The sequence below is a fragment of the Tachypleus tridentatus genome, chromosome 1 (genome assembly GCF_004210375.1).
Source record: "Tachypleus tridentatus isolate NWPU-2018 chromosome 1, ASM421037v1, whole genome shotgun sequence".
In the NCBI taxonomy this organism is placed as follows: domain Eukaryota; kingdom Metazoa; phylum Arthropoda; class Merostomata; order Xiphosura; family Limulidae; genus Tachypleus; species Tachypleus tridentatus.
Window position 1 is genome coordinate 15,095,939 of NC_134825.1, and position 13,484 is coordinate 15,109,422.

Consider the following 13,484-nt stretch of genomic DNA (forward strand, 5'->3'; position numbering starts at 1 on the left):
CCTAAACATTCCCATCAAACGGAACCAACAAAAGCAAGAATCTCATAACCACATAATTATTGAAGGGTCGATGAAGAGACAGTTTTATTACACCTTTGAATACCTTTAAAATAGGATACAAATAACCCGCCTTTAATATTTTGGACTTCAGTATGGAACAGCTGGACTTCTGACGAGACAATTCAACACCAAATACTAGACTCACTTGATCACAACTAACGACTACGAGAAAGTTAAGGAGATATAATTTAGTTGTCCTGAATGTTATACTCAGTGGAGAATAGAATAATAAACTGAGTCGAGTTTAAAAGCTGAATGCAAGACTTACAGATATATTGGTAAGTTGCTTGTAAGTAATGCACCATCTGCATGGTAAAGCTAACCTGTGATGACCTCTGAAGATTATGACATCATCATTGACAGATTTGTGGAAGGACTACCTGGTGAGATGATTTGACATAATCAGGGATTGAGAGATATTTTCTTCCATTATAGAGACAATCTCTATCATTATGAGATTCCAAGTAGCAGCTTTTAATTATTCACTAGAAGGAAAGAAGCCTTAGGAAGTAGCTATAGTGGCTTGAACCATGACGAACTATATTTTCCCTCAGTAACATGTGGTATTGAGATCAACATGAGAGAAGCAATTCATTTACACTGGTTTCCTCTGAACAGAGAGGGTTATTTTTGAGACAAATATAATTCATCTTTCTCGATGGCATTCATTAAAGTATTTATATAATTGAGTGATTTATGTTATCATTTTCTTTTATTATTCTTAATATAACACTTATAGGCAGTTTTATGTAGAAATTATGAAGGTTTAAAAAATCAAACAAAATCACGTTACTTATCCTTCAATTCAGTCCTTTTTGAAGTTCACGGACATTTATTTTAAGTTTACCTTTTCTTTTTATAAAATTTTTTCAACATTATTATAATAGTCTTGATTTCAACTATTTATAAGGAATTATTAACATTTAGCACTTTATTGAAAATGTGTTGTTATTGTGAAACATCAGTTTAAATATAAAAATTCTACCTGAATAAAAATAATACTTTTATCTTTATATTTAATAGCGTAAAGCTTGTTTCTGATAAAAGAAGACAAATTTATATATGCAAATGCTAAAATTTTAAAGTGTAAGAAAAAACTGAATTATACTTTTCACGTTTTCTTGTATGTCAACCGAAGCGTGCACGAGATCTGATCAAAACATTCCGAGACTTATTCTATTACAGGTACTAGAACAGAGTCAGTGAGCTTCTATAAAGTGTGTACAAAATACAAATAGCGATCTACCTCACAAATAAGCCATTTCTTTAAGTCTTTTACCCATATTACGAACAACGTGTTCATAGACCGACTTATATCTTGCCCCGGTTGTAATAAAATGCATCACGTTTTGTGTGAAAAATGGTAAAAAAAGAACAGATATTCTTGAAATGTTAAGAGTTGCCTTTGGTGATGACTGCTTAAGTAAGGCTTACGTTTATCAGTGGATAAAAAGCTTCCAAGACGGCCGGTAATCAGCCAAAGATGACCCACGTTCTGGGCAACCGTTGATGTCGTCCACTGATGAATCTGTCACTAAGGTGAAAGTAAAATTCTGAAGTGATCGACTATTAAATGATAAATTGAACATTTCATTTGGATCGTTTCATGTGATTTTAACTGAAAAACTCTGCATGCGTCGAGTGTCTGCAAAATTTGTTTCAAGGCTTTTGACGAATGACCAAAAGTTTCACCGTCGACAAGTGTGCAAGGATTTAAAAAGAAGGCTATAAATTGATCCTAACTTTATCAACGTCATTATTACTATTGCTTAGTTAAGAATACACAGTTATGACCCTGAAACGAAAATTCAGTCATTTCAGTGGATGTCTTCATCATCATGACATCCGAAAAAGGCACGACAGTCTCTATTAATTTTGAAGACAATGTTGATAGTGTTTTCTTTTATGTTCTTTAAGAATTCGTACCTCATGGCCAGACAGTTAACTAGGTATTTAGTGAAGTGGTCTTTTATTCGCTTCAGGAAGAAAGTTAGAAGAAACCGCCGCAAGCTGTTGGAAAATGGTCACTGGTTTTTTAATCACGAAAACGCGCCTTCAAAAACTGTTGTGTCTGTTCAAGGATTTTTGGCAGAAAAACAAATTCCTGTGATGTCTTTCGTATTCTCCCTATCTTGCCATGTGTGATTTTTTCTGTTCCCAGAAATAAAAATTAAGTTGAAAGGAAAGAGATTTGATGATCACCCATGATAATTTTACATCTTCACAGTTTTTCAAATCATATATTTAATATAATTTCTTTATTTCCTTGTCTATATGGCTGAATACTCAATCTTTACTGTTTTTACACACATAAATCCCTTTGATTTTTTATATCTTTTTTGTTATTGATTATTATTTTAATGTTTATTAATAATAATATTTTGTTGAATCTGGTGTTTCATCCATAGTCGCCAGAGGGAAATATCAACTTTAATGACACATTATAATACAATATACGAAAATCTCATTCTTCTTTCCACATTTTCTACTTTCGATCCACCCAAATAGGGATTTAGGTCCAAGCTATCACAGAAATGTACGAAGACAGGTACGGTGTTCCATATCTGTATGTCACTCCTTTGATTCTGAGGCCTGCCATGATCAAGTGGTTTAGGCACTCCAATCGTAATATAACGGTCGCGAGTTCGAATCCCCGCCACAAACACGCTCACCATTTCAGCCATGTAAGCGTTATAATGTTACAATCAATCCCACTATTCGTTTGTAAAAGAGTAGCCGAAGAATTGGCGGTTGGTGGTGACGACTAGTCTTACTCTGCTAAATTGTAGACGGCTAGCGCAAATAGCCCTCGTGTAGCTTTACGCAAAATTAAAAGAAGAAAAGCTGTTAATTCTGATGTTCATTTACATAATTCTAAGTTCTAAATTAACCAAACTGATTTATTATTAGCAGTGAAAAGTTATAAATAATTAAAATTATTTAAACAAACACCTTTAAACCAAAACATTAAAATATATCCCCAAAGTGTGGTGTGCTGGTTCAGATTATTGTCTACCAACATAAATATTATTTTTAGTGGGATTCTTCTTAGTATTCTATGTTTTCACTAGAACAAGATGCATAAGAACAAAATTTTAACACTTCTTTCACTACTTTTATCTATTAATGTAATACAGTCATGAAGCTACTGTTATATATTTATTCTAACAAAGTTTGGGTTATTTTGTGTTGTTGTTTTTTTAAATTAAAATTAACGGCATTTCGGAATTTAAAAGGGATGAAATGATGACTACATGATGACTGCACTGTTATTCTTTCCTTCTAAATGCTAGGAGTAACTAATGTAAAAAAATAAATAATAGTGAAATCCAGTAAATAAACACTAATGTATTAAAAATGGCTTGTGCGTGAAGAGTTATATTCATTTCCGTTGATAAATATGTGAAAGTTTAAAGTGCGCAAAAGAAAAATTATATCTTTTTCTAACTTTTACATGTAACAAAAATAATCATATACATCTTCACAAATGTAGTAAAGAGATAAATTATTTAATACCACGTTTACTAAGAGATGTTATTAAGTCGTTATGATGTAGTAAATGAAACATTGATAACATTACTGCTATAGGCCCGGTATGACCAAGCGTGTTCAGGCGTGCGACTCGTAATCTAAGGGTCGCGGGTTCGCATCCCCATCGCGCCAAACATGCTCGCCATTTCAGCCGTAGGGGTGTTATAATGGGACGGTCAATCCCGCTATTTGTTGGTAAAAGAGTAGCCCAAGGGTTGGCGTGGGTAGTGATGACTAGATGCCTTCCCTCCATTCTTACACTACTAAATTAGGGACAGCAAGCGCAGATAGCTCTCGAGTAGTTTTGTGAAAATTCGAAAAACAAACAAACATAACTACTAAAATAAAATTATAACTTTCTAATACATTGGAAATGGATGATTTTTAATTTAAAATGGGTGATATATTTTTTGTAAATTTTGACGTTCATTGTACAACTAGTAACTGTAACAGAAATAACGAAAAATCTAACATTATTCTCGATATCATCACCTTGTAGATAAAGTAGATAAATTTGTCGACTAAACAAAAGTAATAATAAAAATTCGTTTAATATTCCATAAGTCATAAAAAAAACCGTAGATCTTTATGTAATTACAATCTAATAGTATCCTAAAATAGCAATAATTAATTGTAAAAATAGAAGAAATATGTATGTTATTCTTAGTTAACTTTCGTACGTTTTTGTATATATATTTCTCAACAAGTGGGTTGATTGTACACTGGTTTTCTAAGCTGTAACGTGTAATTCTGCCTAGCAATTAAACAACGAACTTACTAAAATTTGATTATAGAATATTGCTGTATTGGGAATCAGAATATGAAAATATTTATATATCGTCAGGTTTTTATACAGTAACGTCGAGAAAACCCACTTGTAGAGAAATATATATGCAAAAACGGCTCGTTTGGGTTGAGAAAATATTTTACATAGAAGAGCGAACAACGTTTCGACCTTCTTCGGTCATTCTAGGTTCACAAAGAAAGAGGTAACTGACCGGAAGGTGACCACATGTTTGAAAGGGGGTTGGGTAACTGAGCGTCGGAATGTAAATGGCGGTGTTAGATGTTTGAATATATAATTTTATTTATATATTATATTAATATAGGTATAAAGGCGTTCCTTTGTATTGGTTTATTTTGGGTTTAAGTTGTTGTATAAGTAAGGCTTCTTTAATTTTGCGTTTGTTTATGTTTGTTTCTTTATTTAGTATTTGAGTGTTTTCTATGGTTATGTTGTGTTTATTTGACTTGCAGTGTTCGAAAACGTGTGAAGGTGACTTTTTATGTTCTTTGAATCTGGTTTCCATTCTTCTACTTGTTTCTCCAATATAGAAGTCGCGGTAGTTATCACATTGTATTTTGTAAATAATGTTGGTGTGGTGTTTGTCAGTGTAGTTTTTACATAGTATAGACTTCAGTTTTGTGCCTGGTTTTTTGAATAAATTTGGTATTAACTGGAATGTCATATTTTGTTACTAGTTTCTGCCAAATATTGGTTATTTTTCTGCTGATGTCGAGAATATATGGTATGCAGCAGTCAGTATATGGTTTTGCGATTTCTTGATTCGTGAGATATATTTACTTTTGTTGGTTGATTTTGCTTTACGTCTAGGTGTGTGCGTATAATGTTTTCTACGGTTTGTGGAGGAAACTTATTGATGTTGATGAAGTATTGTTTTATTTTGTCTAATTCATCGTAGATTTTATCTGGTGAGCATAGTTTTATGGTGTTTAGTTGGTTTCTTAGTATGTTGAGTTTTTGTTTTGTTTCATGTGCTGAGTCCCAAGGAATGTATAGTCCAGTATGGGTGATTTTTCGGTGGATTTCTGTTTTGAGTTGTGTGTCGGTTCTTGTAATTTTGAGGTTAACAAATGATATTTGATTGCTTTCTTCCTGTTCACATGTGAAGTTAAAGTTGGGATGTATAGAGTTAATGTGATTCAAAAAATTAAGTATGTGTTCTGTAGATTTGAATCCCGCAACCGTGTCATCTACATATCTGTACTAGTATAGTGGTGGATGTAATGCTGTGTTAATTGCTTGTGTTTCAACTTGTGTCATAAAAATATTCGCTAGAACTGGTGATACTGGTTTGCCCATGCTTAGGCCATTTGTTTGTATATAGTTTTGGTTGTTGAACATGAAGTTTGTCTTTATCGTGGTGAATTCTATGAGGGTTGCTAACTGGTTACTGGGAATGTCTATAGTTGGGTTAGGGTCTCGGATATAGAGTTCTAAGGCTATCTTGCAGGCTTCAGTGGTTGAAACTTCTGTAAAGAGGGATATAACATCGAAACTGGCCATGAAAGCTTTATGATTAAGTTGATTTAGATTAGACTTGATATTAAAAGAGTCTTTGATGAATGAGCTGGCTGATGTTACATATTTGGAGAATGCCCATGCTATGCTGATGTTTTTTACAGGTAATGTAGCTGCTCTGAGGAAGTTAAATAAAGAGAATAACACTGTTGTTACAAGATAATCACCGTGAGACCACTTTAAATTTCTAAAATGTTATTATTATTATTCTTTCAACAGAGCCAAACATTCTTGGAACGAATATATGACAACAGCGTCATTTAAATTACCACAATGGAGAAAATAGATCTAAAACATTTAGATAAAAAAGGAATTAAAAATATGATAATCAGCAACTTTAGTATTTTTAATTTTCTAAAAATCTGTTCTCATAAACTTGAACTTATTTCACTTTATCTTTTATTCCTCGTTGATGATAATCTAAAGTTGTTTAAATGTTCTTTTATATCTGTGTTTCTATGTTCTGTGAATTTGTTAACGTTTTCTGAAATAGTATAATACAAAAAATATTTGTTTTGATATTTTATTTTCATAATAATATAAGTTGTAACTTTATAACATAAAAAAATCATATGATTTTATTTTATAATACACAGGCAACATTGGTTGGAAGTATATCTTTATTTATATTTCATTTATTTCATGAATTCAACAGAAGCTGGGATCAAGTTACAAGTTATCATATTAATGTATTCCATTTCAACAGAAGATTTTACTTCCTTTTTCCAAATAATTCTCCCACCAAGCTATTTAGTTGTTGTTCCTCAGACTCAAGAAGTAGAACCTTGATGCAGTCGGTGAACATGTCATTCTTGAAGCAGTTTGATCTGAATAAAAAGATTAAATATATTTTACACTCGTATCATTTTCTTTTTTCTTTTGTAGAAGATAAAAAAATAACAAAAAACATTTATTGTAAGAATATAAGGATGGAGTACATTTCTCAAATATTTTCTTTAGTATAATTATATATGAAACATTTTCTTAATTTTATTTTAATCTTTCACGAAAAAAGTATAGAATCTTCAATGAAGTAATAGAAATGTATTACTTGTGAGAAGAACTGAAAATTATAAAATGTGAACGAATTGATTAAAAGCAACATAACTTAACTGCCCTTTACCGATGGAGTTAAGGCTGTGATTCTACATGAAATTGGTGATGTATAAGTTCGTGGAACCTTACATTTTCTCCATTAAACTTACTTTACTGATATCTGTTGATATACTTATGTTTTATGTTCCAATACAATATCATAAGAAAACTAACACAATATTAGTAGAGAATTTAAGAGTGAAATGTTCATCAATCTTCACATTATTTTTACCTTTACGGGTTACACAAAAATACATTGATTTTATCCATTTTCAACCCATTTTTATGTATTACGATTTTAGTCCTAATTAATTTTTGGTTGGTCAATATTTTTGTAAGGATAGATATTTTATACCTCGGTTGCTAGCTCAGTGGAAAACCATGTAGGACGAGCACATTGTTAGGTGAGGGGAATTTTTAAACACAACCCACAGAGTGCATATCGAGGGCTGTATCCACTAGACTTTTTTTGAGACTCTGTCTCTTTATTAAAGTTCTATAATAACCAGTTCATAATAATTACCTGCAGGATTTATGAATTAGTGGAACCTGGTAAACATTATAACATTCTTCACAGATTCGATTCAGCCGAGCAAGCTTGGTACTGTCGTAAGTTCCCATACATCCTTGGTCAGTAAAACCACGTTTCTCACTTAACTGGGAAGAACATGAGGTTGTTAGAAGCAACGTTAATAATGCAGCAGATGGAAGTGATAAAAACATGGTCATTGGCATCTGCAAACAAACAAAAGTATCTTTTGTAGAGTTTCAATGTCTAAAACCTAAGTGTGGGTTATTTTATTGTTAAATAAACTGTTACTAGTAATTCTGCCAAAATATTAATCGTTAAGTTTGCTGTGACGAGAATATAGAATATCAGTAGATATGTCACCAAAGAGTTCATATCAAACTGGTTTCTAATAAATTCTGAATAATTATAATGTAAAATAACACGCTTATAATACCATCGTATCAACGCAAGAGAGTGAGAAATAGGCTTACCATACAGGTTTATAGTTGAAGAACACTGTGACTTTGGTGAGTGGAAGATGCAGAATGAGAAGACAGTTAGATATCCTAAGCTTTTATACCTATCTGTCATCAAATTAACCTCTTTTTGCTCAATTCAAAAGACCCAAGAGAATGATAAAAAATAAAAGAAAATGTCACCCGAGAAGAAAATTTCTCTTCACTGGTCTTTAAATGTCATTATTAATTCATTCACGTCTACCATACTTCCCACTAATTCCCATTTGTTTTTAATACCGTAATTACATTTCTCGTATCGTTGTGTGAAGAATTGAAGTACTTCTTACTTGGAAACTGCTGTAAGAGTGGCTAAGTAGCAGTAAAGAAAGACAACCTTAATATGTTGAACTGTTTTACCAGACAATTTTTATTTGAAGATTTCTTATTGTCGTTTATCACGATTTGAGTGTAAATCTCTATTTTCTTCTATCCCATTTTTGGAAACGAATATCATCGAACAAGAACTACCTCTAGGTGTCTCTGTATATTATTCACTAACTTCTAATTATTAAGAGTTTGATTTTACATATTTACCGCCGAAGCACGAAGCTTAACCAATAGTAACATGTGTATTCCTTCTATTTTTACAATTGATAGCTAAATTAGAATATCATTAGATTCTAATTACATGAAGATATACAGTTGTTTTATGACCTTGGCCAAGCGTGTTAAGGCGTGCGACTCGTAATCTGAGGGTCGGGGGTTTGCATCCCTGTCGTGCCGAACATGCTCGCCCGTACAGCCGTGTAAGCGTTATAATGTGACGGTCAATCCCACTATTTGTTGGTAAAAGAGTAGCCCAAGAGTTGGCGGTGGATGGTGATGACTAGCTGCCTTCCCTCTAGTCTTACACTGCTAAATTAGGGACGGCTAGCACAGATAGCCCTCGAGTAGCTTTGTGCGAAATTCGAAAAACAAACAAACAAACACAACTACTAAAATAAAATTATAACTTTCTAATACATTGGAAATGGATGATTTTTAATTTAAAATGGGTGGTATATTTTTTGTAAATTCTAACATTCACTGTACTTCTAGTAACTATAACAGAAATAACGAAAAATCTAACATTATTCTCGATATCATCATCTTGTAGATGAATCGGTGGACTAAACAAAAGTAATAAGAGAAATTAGTTTAATATTCTATAAGTCATAAAACACCCGTAGATCTTTATGTTATTAGAATCTAATAGTGTCCTAAAATAACTATAATTAATTGTGAAAATAGGAGAAATATGCATGTTATTATGAGTTAACTTTCGTACTTCGGCGACAATAACGTAATATCAAACTCTAAATAAATATAAGTTAACAAATAATATGCTTCGACTTTCAAAGATCGATTTGTTGGATGCTATTGGTTTTCAAAAATTATACTGAGAAAAAATAGATGTAGATTCATATCGTGACAAACAACAATACAAATCCTCAAATAAATATTTTCCTGCACAACAAATCAACAGATGAAGGTTGTTTTCTTTATTGCTTCAGGGCCACTCTTACAGCACTTTCCAAGAAAGAAGTACTCTCATAACGATACCAGATATGTAATTACTAAGTTAAAAACATATGGGAATTAGTTGGAAGTATGGTATTGAACAAGGACGTGAATATTTAATAATAACAATATTTACACCCCAGTGATGAGAAAACTTCTTCCAGGGTTTTGTTTTTTTTTCCATTTTTTTTTATAATTCTCATGGGCCTAATGATTTGGCCAATAAGAGGATAATCCGATGACAGATAGGTATATAAGCTCAGGATATCTAACTGTCTTCACATTCTGCATCATTCACTCACCAACGTCACAGTGTTCTTTAACTGGAAACCTCCATGGTAAGCCTATTTTTCACTCTCGTGGGTTGATACGATGGTATTATAAACGTGTTATTTTACATAATAAGTATTTAGAATATCTACTGATATTCTATATTCTCGTTACAGCAAACTTAACGCTTAATATTTTGGCAGAAATACTAGTAACAGTTTAATTAACAATAAAATACATCACAAATAGGTTTTAGGCTTTCAAACTCTACAAAAGATACTTTCGTTTGTTTGCAGATGCCAATGACCATGTTTTTATCACTTCCATCTACTGCATTATTAACGTTGCTTCTAACAACCTCATGTTCTTCCCAGTTAAGTGAGAAACGTGGTTTTACTGACCAAGGATGTATGGGAACTTATGACAGTACCAAGCTTGCTCGCCTGAATCGAATCTGAGAAGAATGTTATAATGTTTACCAGGTTCCACTAATTCATAAATCCTGCAGGTAATTATTATGAACTGGTTATTATAGAACATTAATAACGAGACAGAGTCTCAAAAAAAGGCTAGTGGATACAGCCCTCGATATGCACTCTGTGGGTTGTGTTTAAAAATTGCCCTCACCTAATGTTCGTCCTACATGGTTTTCCACTGAGCTAGCAACCGAGGTATAAAATATCTATCCTTACAAAAATATTGACCAACCAAAAATTAATTAGGACTAAAATCGTAATACATAAAAAATGGGTTGAAAATGGATAAAATCAATGTATTTTTATGTAACCCGTAAAGGTAAAAATAATGTGAAGATTGATGAACATTCACTCTTAAATTCTCTACTAATATTGTGTTCGTTTTCTTATGATATTGTATTGGAACATAAAACATAAGTATATCAACAGATATCAGTAAGTAAGTTTAATGGAGAAAATGTAAGGTTCCACGAACTTATACATCACCAATTTCATGTAGAATCTTAGCCTTAACTCCATCGGTAAAGGGCAGTTAAGTTATGTTGCTTTTAATCAATTCGTTCACATTTTATAATTTTCAGTTCTTCTCACAAGTAATACATTTCTATTACTTCATTGAAGATTCTATACTTCTTTCGTGAAAGATTAAAATAAAATTAAGAAAATGTTTCATATATAATTATACTAAAGAAAATATTTGAGAAATGTACTCCATCCTTATATTCTTACAATAAATGTTTTTGTTATTTTTTTATCTTCTACAAAAGAAAAAAGAAAATGATACGAGTGTAAAATATATTTAATCTTTTTATTCAGATCAAACTGCTTCAAGAATGACATGTTCACCGACTGCATCAAGGTTCTACTTCTTGAGTCTGAGAAACAACAACTAAATAGCTTGGTGGGAGAATTATTTGGTAAAAGGAAGTAATATCTTCTGTTGAAATGGAATACATTAATATGATAACTTGTAACTTGATCCAAGCTTCTGTTAAATTCATGAAATAAATGAAATATAAATAAAGATATACTTCCAAGCAATGTTGTCTGTGTATTATAAAATAAAATCATATGATTTATTTTATGTTATAAGGTTACAACCTATATTATTATGAAAATAAAGTATCAAAAACAAATATTTTTTTTGTATTATACTATTTCAGAAAAACGTTAACAAATTCACAGAACATAGAAACACAGATATAAAAGAACATTTAAACAACTTTAGATTATCATCAACGAGGAATAAAAGATAAAGTGAAATAAGTTCAAGTTTATGAGAACAGATTTTTAGAAAATTAAAAATACTAAAGTTGCTGATTATCATATTTTTAGTTCCTTCTTTATCTAAATGTTTTAGATCTATTTTCTCCATTGTGGTAATTTAAATGACGCTGTTGTCATATATTCGTTCCAAGAATGTTTGGCTCTGTTGAAAGAATAATAATAATAACATTTTAGAAATTTAAAGTGGTCTCACGGTGATTATCTTGAAACAACATTGTTATTCTCTTTATTTAACTTCCTCAGAGCAACTACATTACCTGTAAAAAACGTCAGATTAATATATAAAAAACAAAAATTAGTATATTTACGGTGTGTTATGCTTATGTTGTTATACTCATTCAACGTACAAATAGGTAAAGGTTTAAAGTGCATAACAGATGATATTTAATTTAGAGATTAAACGTAGTTTTTAAATTTTACGCATAATAGTGAATGTTCAAATACGTTTCCATGAATCTATTAAATTCTATCTCCCCCTCCACTTCTTGAGGATTAAACATTTAATGCCACTTTTACTACCAGATTTTATTAAGTTGTTATGATACATGGAATACCACGTTTGTAATATAATAAATAAACTATATTTATCAGTTTCAAATTCATTGTTTGATTCATCTTTAGAAATGACTTAGTTTTTCTCAGGTGATGTCTGGTTTTTTAACTTAAAATTGGTGCTTACAGTTTTCTTAAAATTTATCCTTTACTCTAGTACAAGGAACAGGATGAAAGATGACGAAAAATATAATATTATTGTCGATATCCTTACTTTGTAGACAGGTTTCCTACTAAATATAACTAATAAGGAAGATAAACATCCTATGTGTCTTGTAAGCGGTGTAGAACATAATGTAATCAGAATAAAATGATATCAGAATTTAGCTTTAATAACTTGTGAATATAAAAGAAATGACATTCTTCAATTTATTGCTGTTTACGCTTCGTATGTAATTACATAATATCAAATTCTTAACAATTAGAAGTTCATAAATAACTTACAGAAGAAAAAGTTAAGATAGTTTATTCAATTCTAATAGTTTCCAAAATTGTACAGAAAAATAGAGATATAAATTCACAGTGAGAAAAACAAGTACAACAAGGATTCAAAAGTAAAACTTGTCCTGCAAAACAATTCATCACGTAGGTTCTGCTTTCTTTATTGCAACTTATTCACTTTTAAAGCAGACCTGCTGGAAGAAATAGTTCTGTTTTATACATAAAAATAAGAAATAAACAAAATTTATGACAGAAGTTGTCTCATTAACGTGTTGAATTGGAACGTGAATATAGTAACAATTACAAAATCACAGCTTCGAGTCGGTAAAATATCTAATAGGAGTAATTTTATTTTTCCAAAAATTTTGCATTTCTATCACACCCATTGAGTTAGTAATAGATGAATGATTTGATGATAGAAATGTATAAAAACCTAACGATATCTAACTATTTTAACATTCTGGTTCCCAATCCAGCAATATTCTACAATCAAATTTTAGAAAGTTCATTGTTTAATAGTTTGGCAGAATTACACATTACAGCTCAGAAAAACCAAAATATATTATGCTCTCGTTCAAGAGCTTTAAACTTTATATAAATATTCTTTCGTTTATTTGCACATGTACAATGTCCATGCATATTTATCACCTTTTTCTAATATTTTCATATTTGAAAGGTAATTCATTTCAAAGGAATAGGTTGCTACTTTTATGTATGCAATTTACTGGAGTAAATTTTTGAAGCCTCAGAGCTAAACTTATTTCTCTGTTTCTTTGTATTTGTAGCATTATAAGGTTATTTTCTGACGTGTTAAAAGTTATTTGACTTCTACACTAATATTAAATGTATTTGATAGCGTATCATTATAAAAATATTTAATATTGTCAGTTCTATCGGCTAAGAAGTTTTATATTCTTCTG

General features: G+C 31.1%; 1 protein-coding gene and 1 long non-coding RNA gene across 2 annotated transcripts; one reads left to right on the forward strand and one right to left on the reverse strand.

Annotated features, from left to right (window-relative positions):
* Positions 1-6,526: 6,526 nt before the first annotated feature.
* On the reverse strand, positions 6,527-8,058 carry LOC143243300 (crustacean hyperglycemic hormone 6-like). The gene is made up of 3 exons (XM_076487284.1): positions 8,012-8,058; positions 7,533-7,744; positions 6,527-6,741 (listed from the first exon to the last, which is right to left on the reverse strand). The coding sequence occupies exons 1-3, from the start codon at positions 8,012-8,014 to the stop codon at positions 6,627-6,629; spliced, it is 330 nt and encodes a 109-aa protein (XP_076343399.1). The 5' UTR covers positions 8,015-8,058; the 3' UTR covers positions 6,527-6,626.
* A 1,771-nt stretch (positions 8,059-9,829) lies between these two features.
* LOC143243791 (uncharacterized) lies at positions 9,830-11,287 on the forward strand. Its single transcript, XR_013024772.1, has 3 exons — positions 9,830-9,876; positions 10,105-10,316; positions 11,101-11,287. It is a non-coding gene; the product is annotated as an uncharacterized LOC143243791 (long non-coding RNA).
* The last annotated feature ends 2,197 nt before the right edge of the window (positions 11,288-13,484 follow it).

Excerpts from the sequence above, each read along its gene's own strand:
- LOC143243300 (XM_076487284.1), bottom strand. Across the intron at positions 6,742-7,532 it reads CTAATTCATAAATCCTGCAG|ATCAAACTGCTTCAAGAATG; the intron begins GTAATTATTATG and ends CTTTTTATTCAG.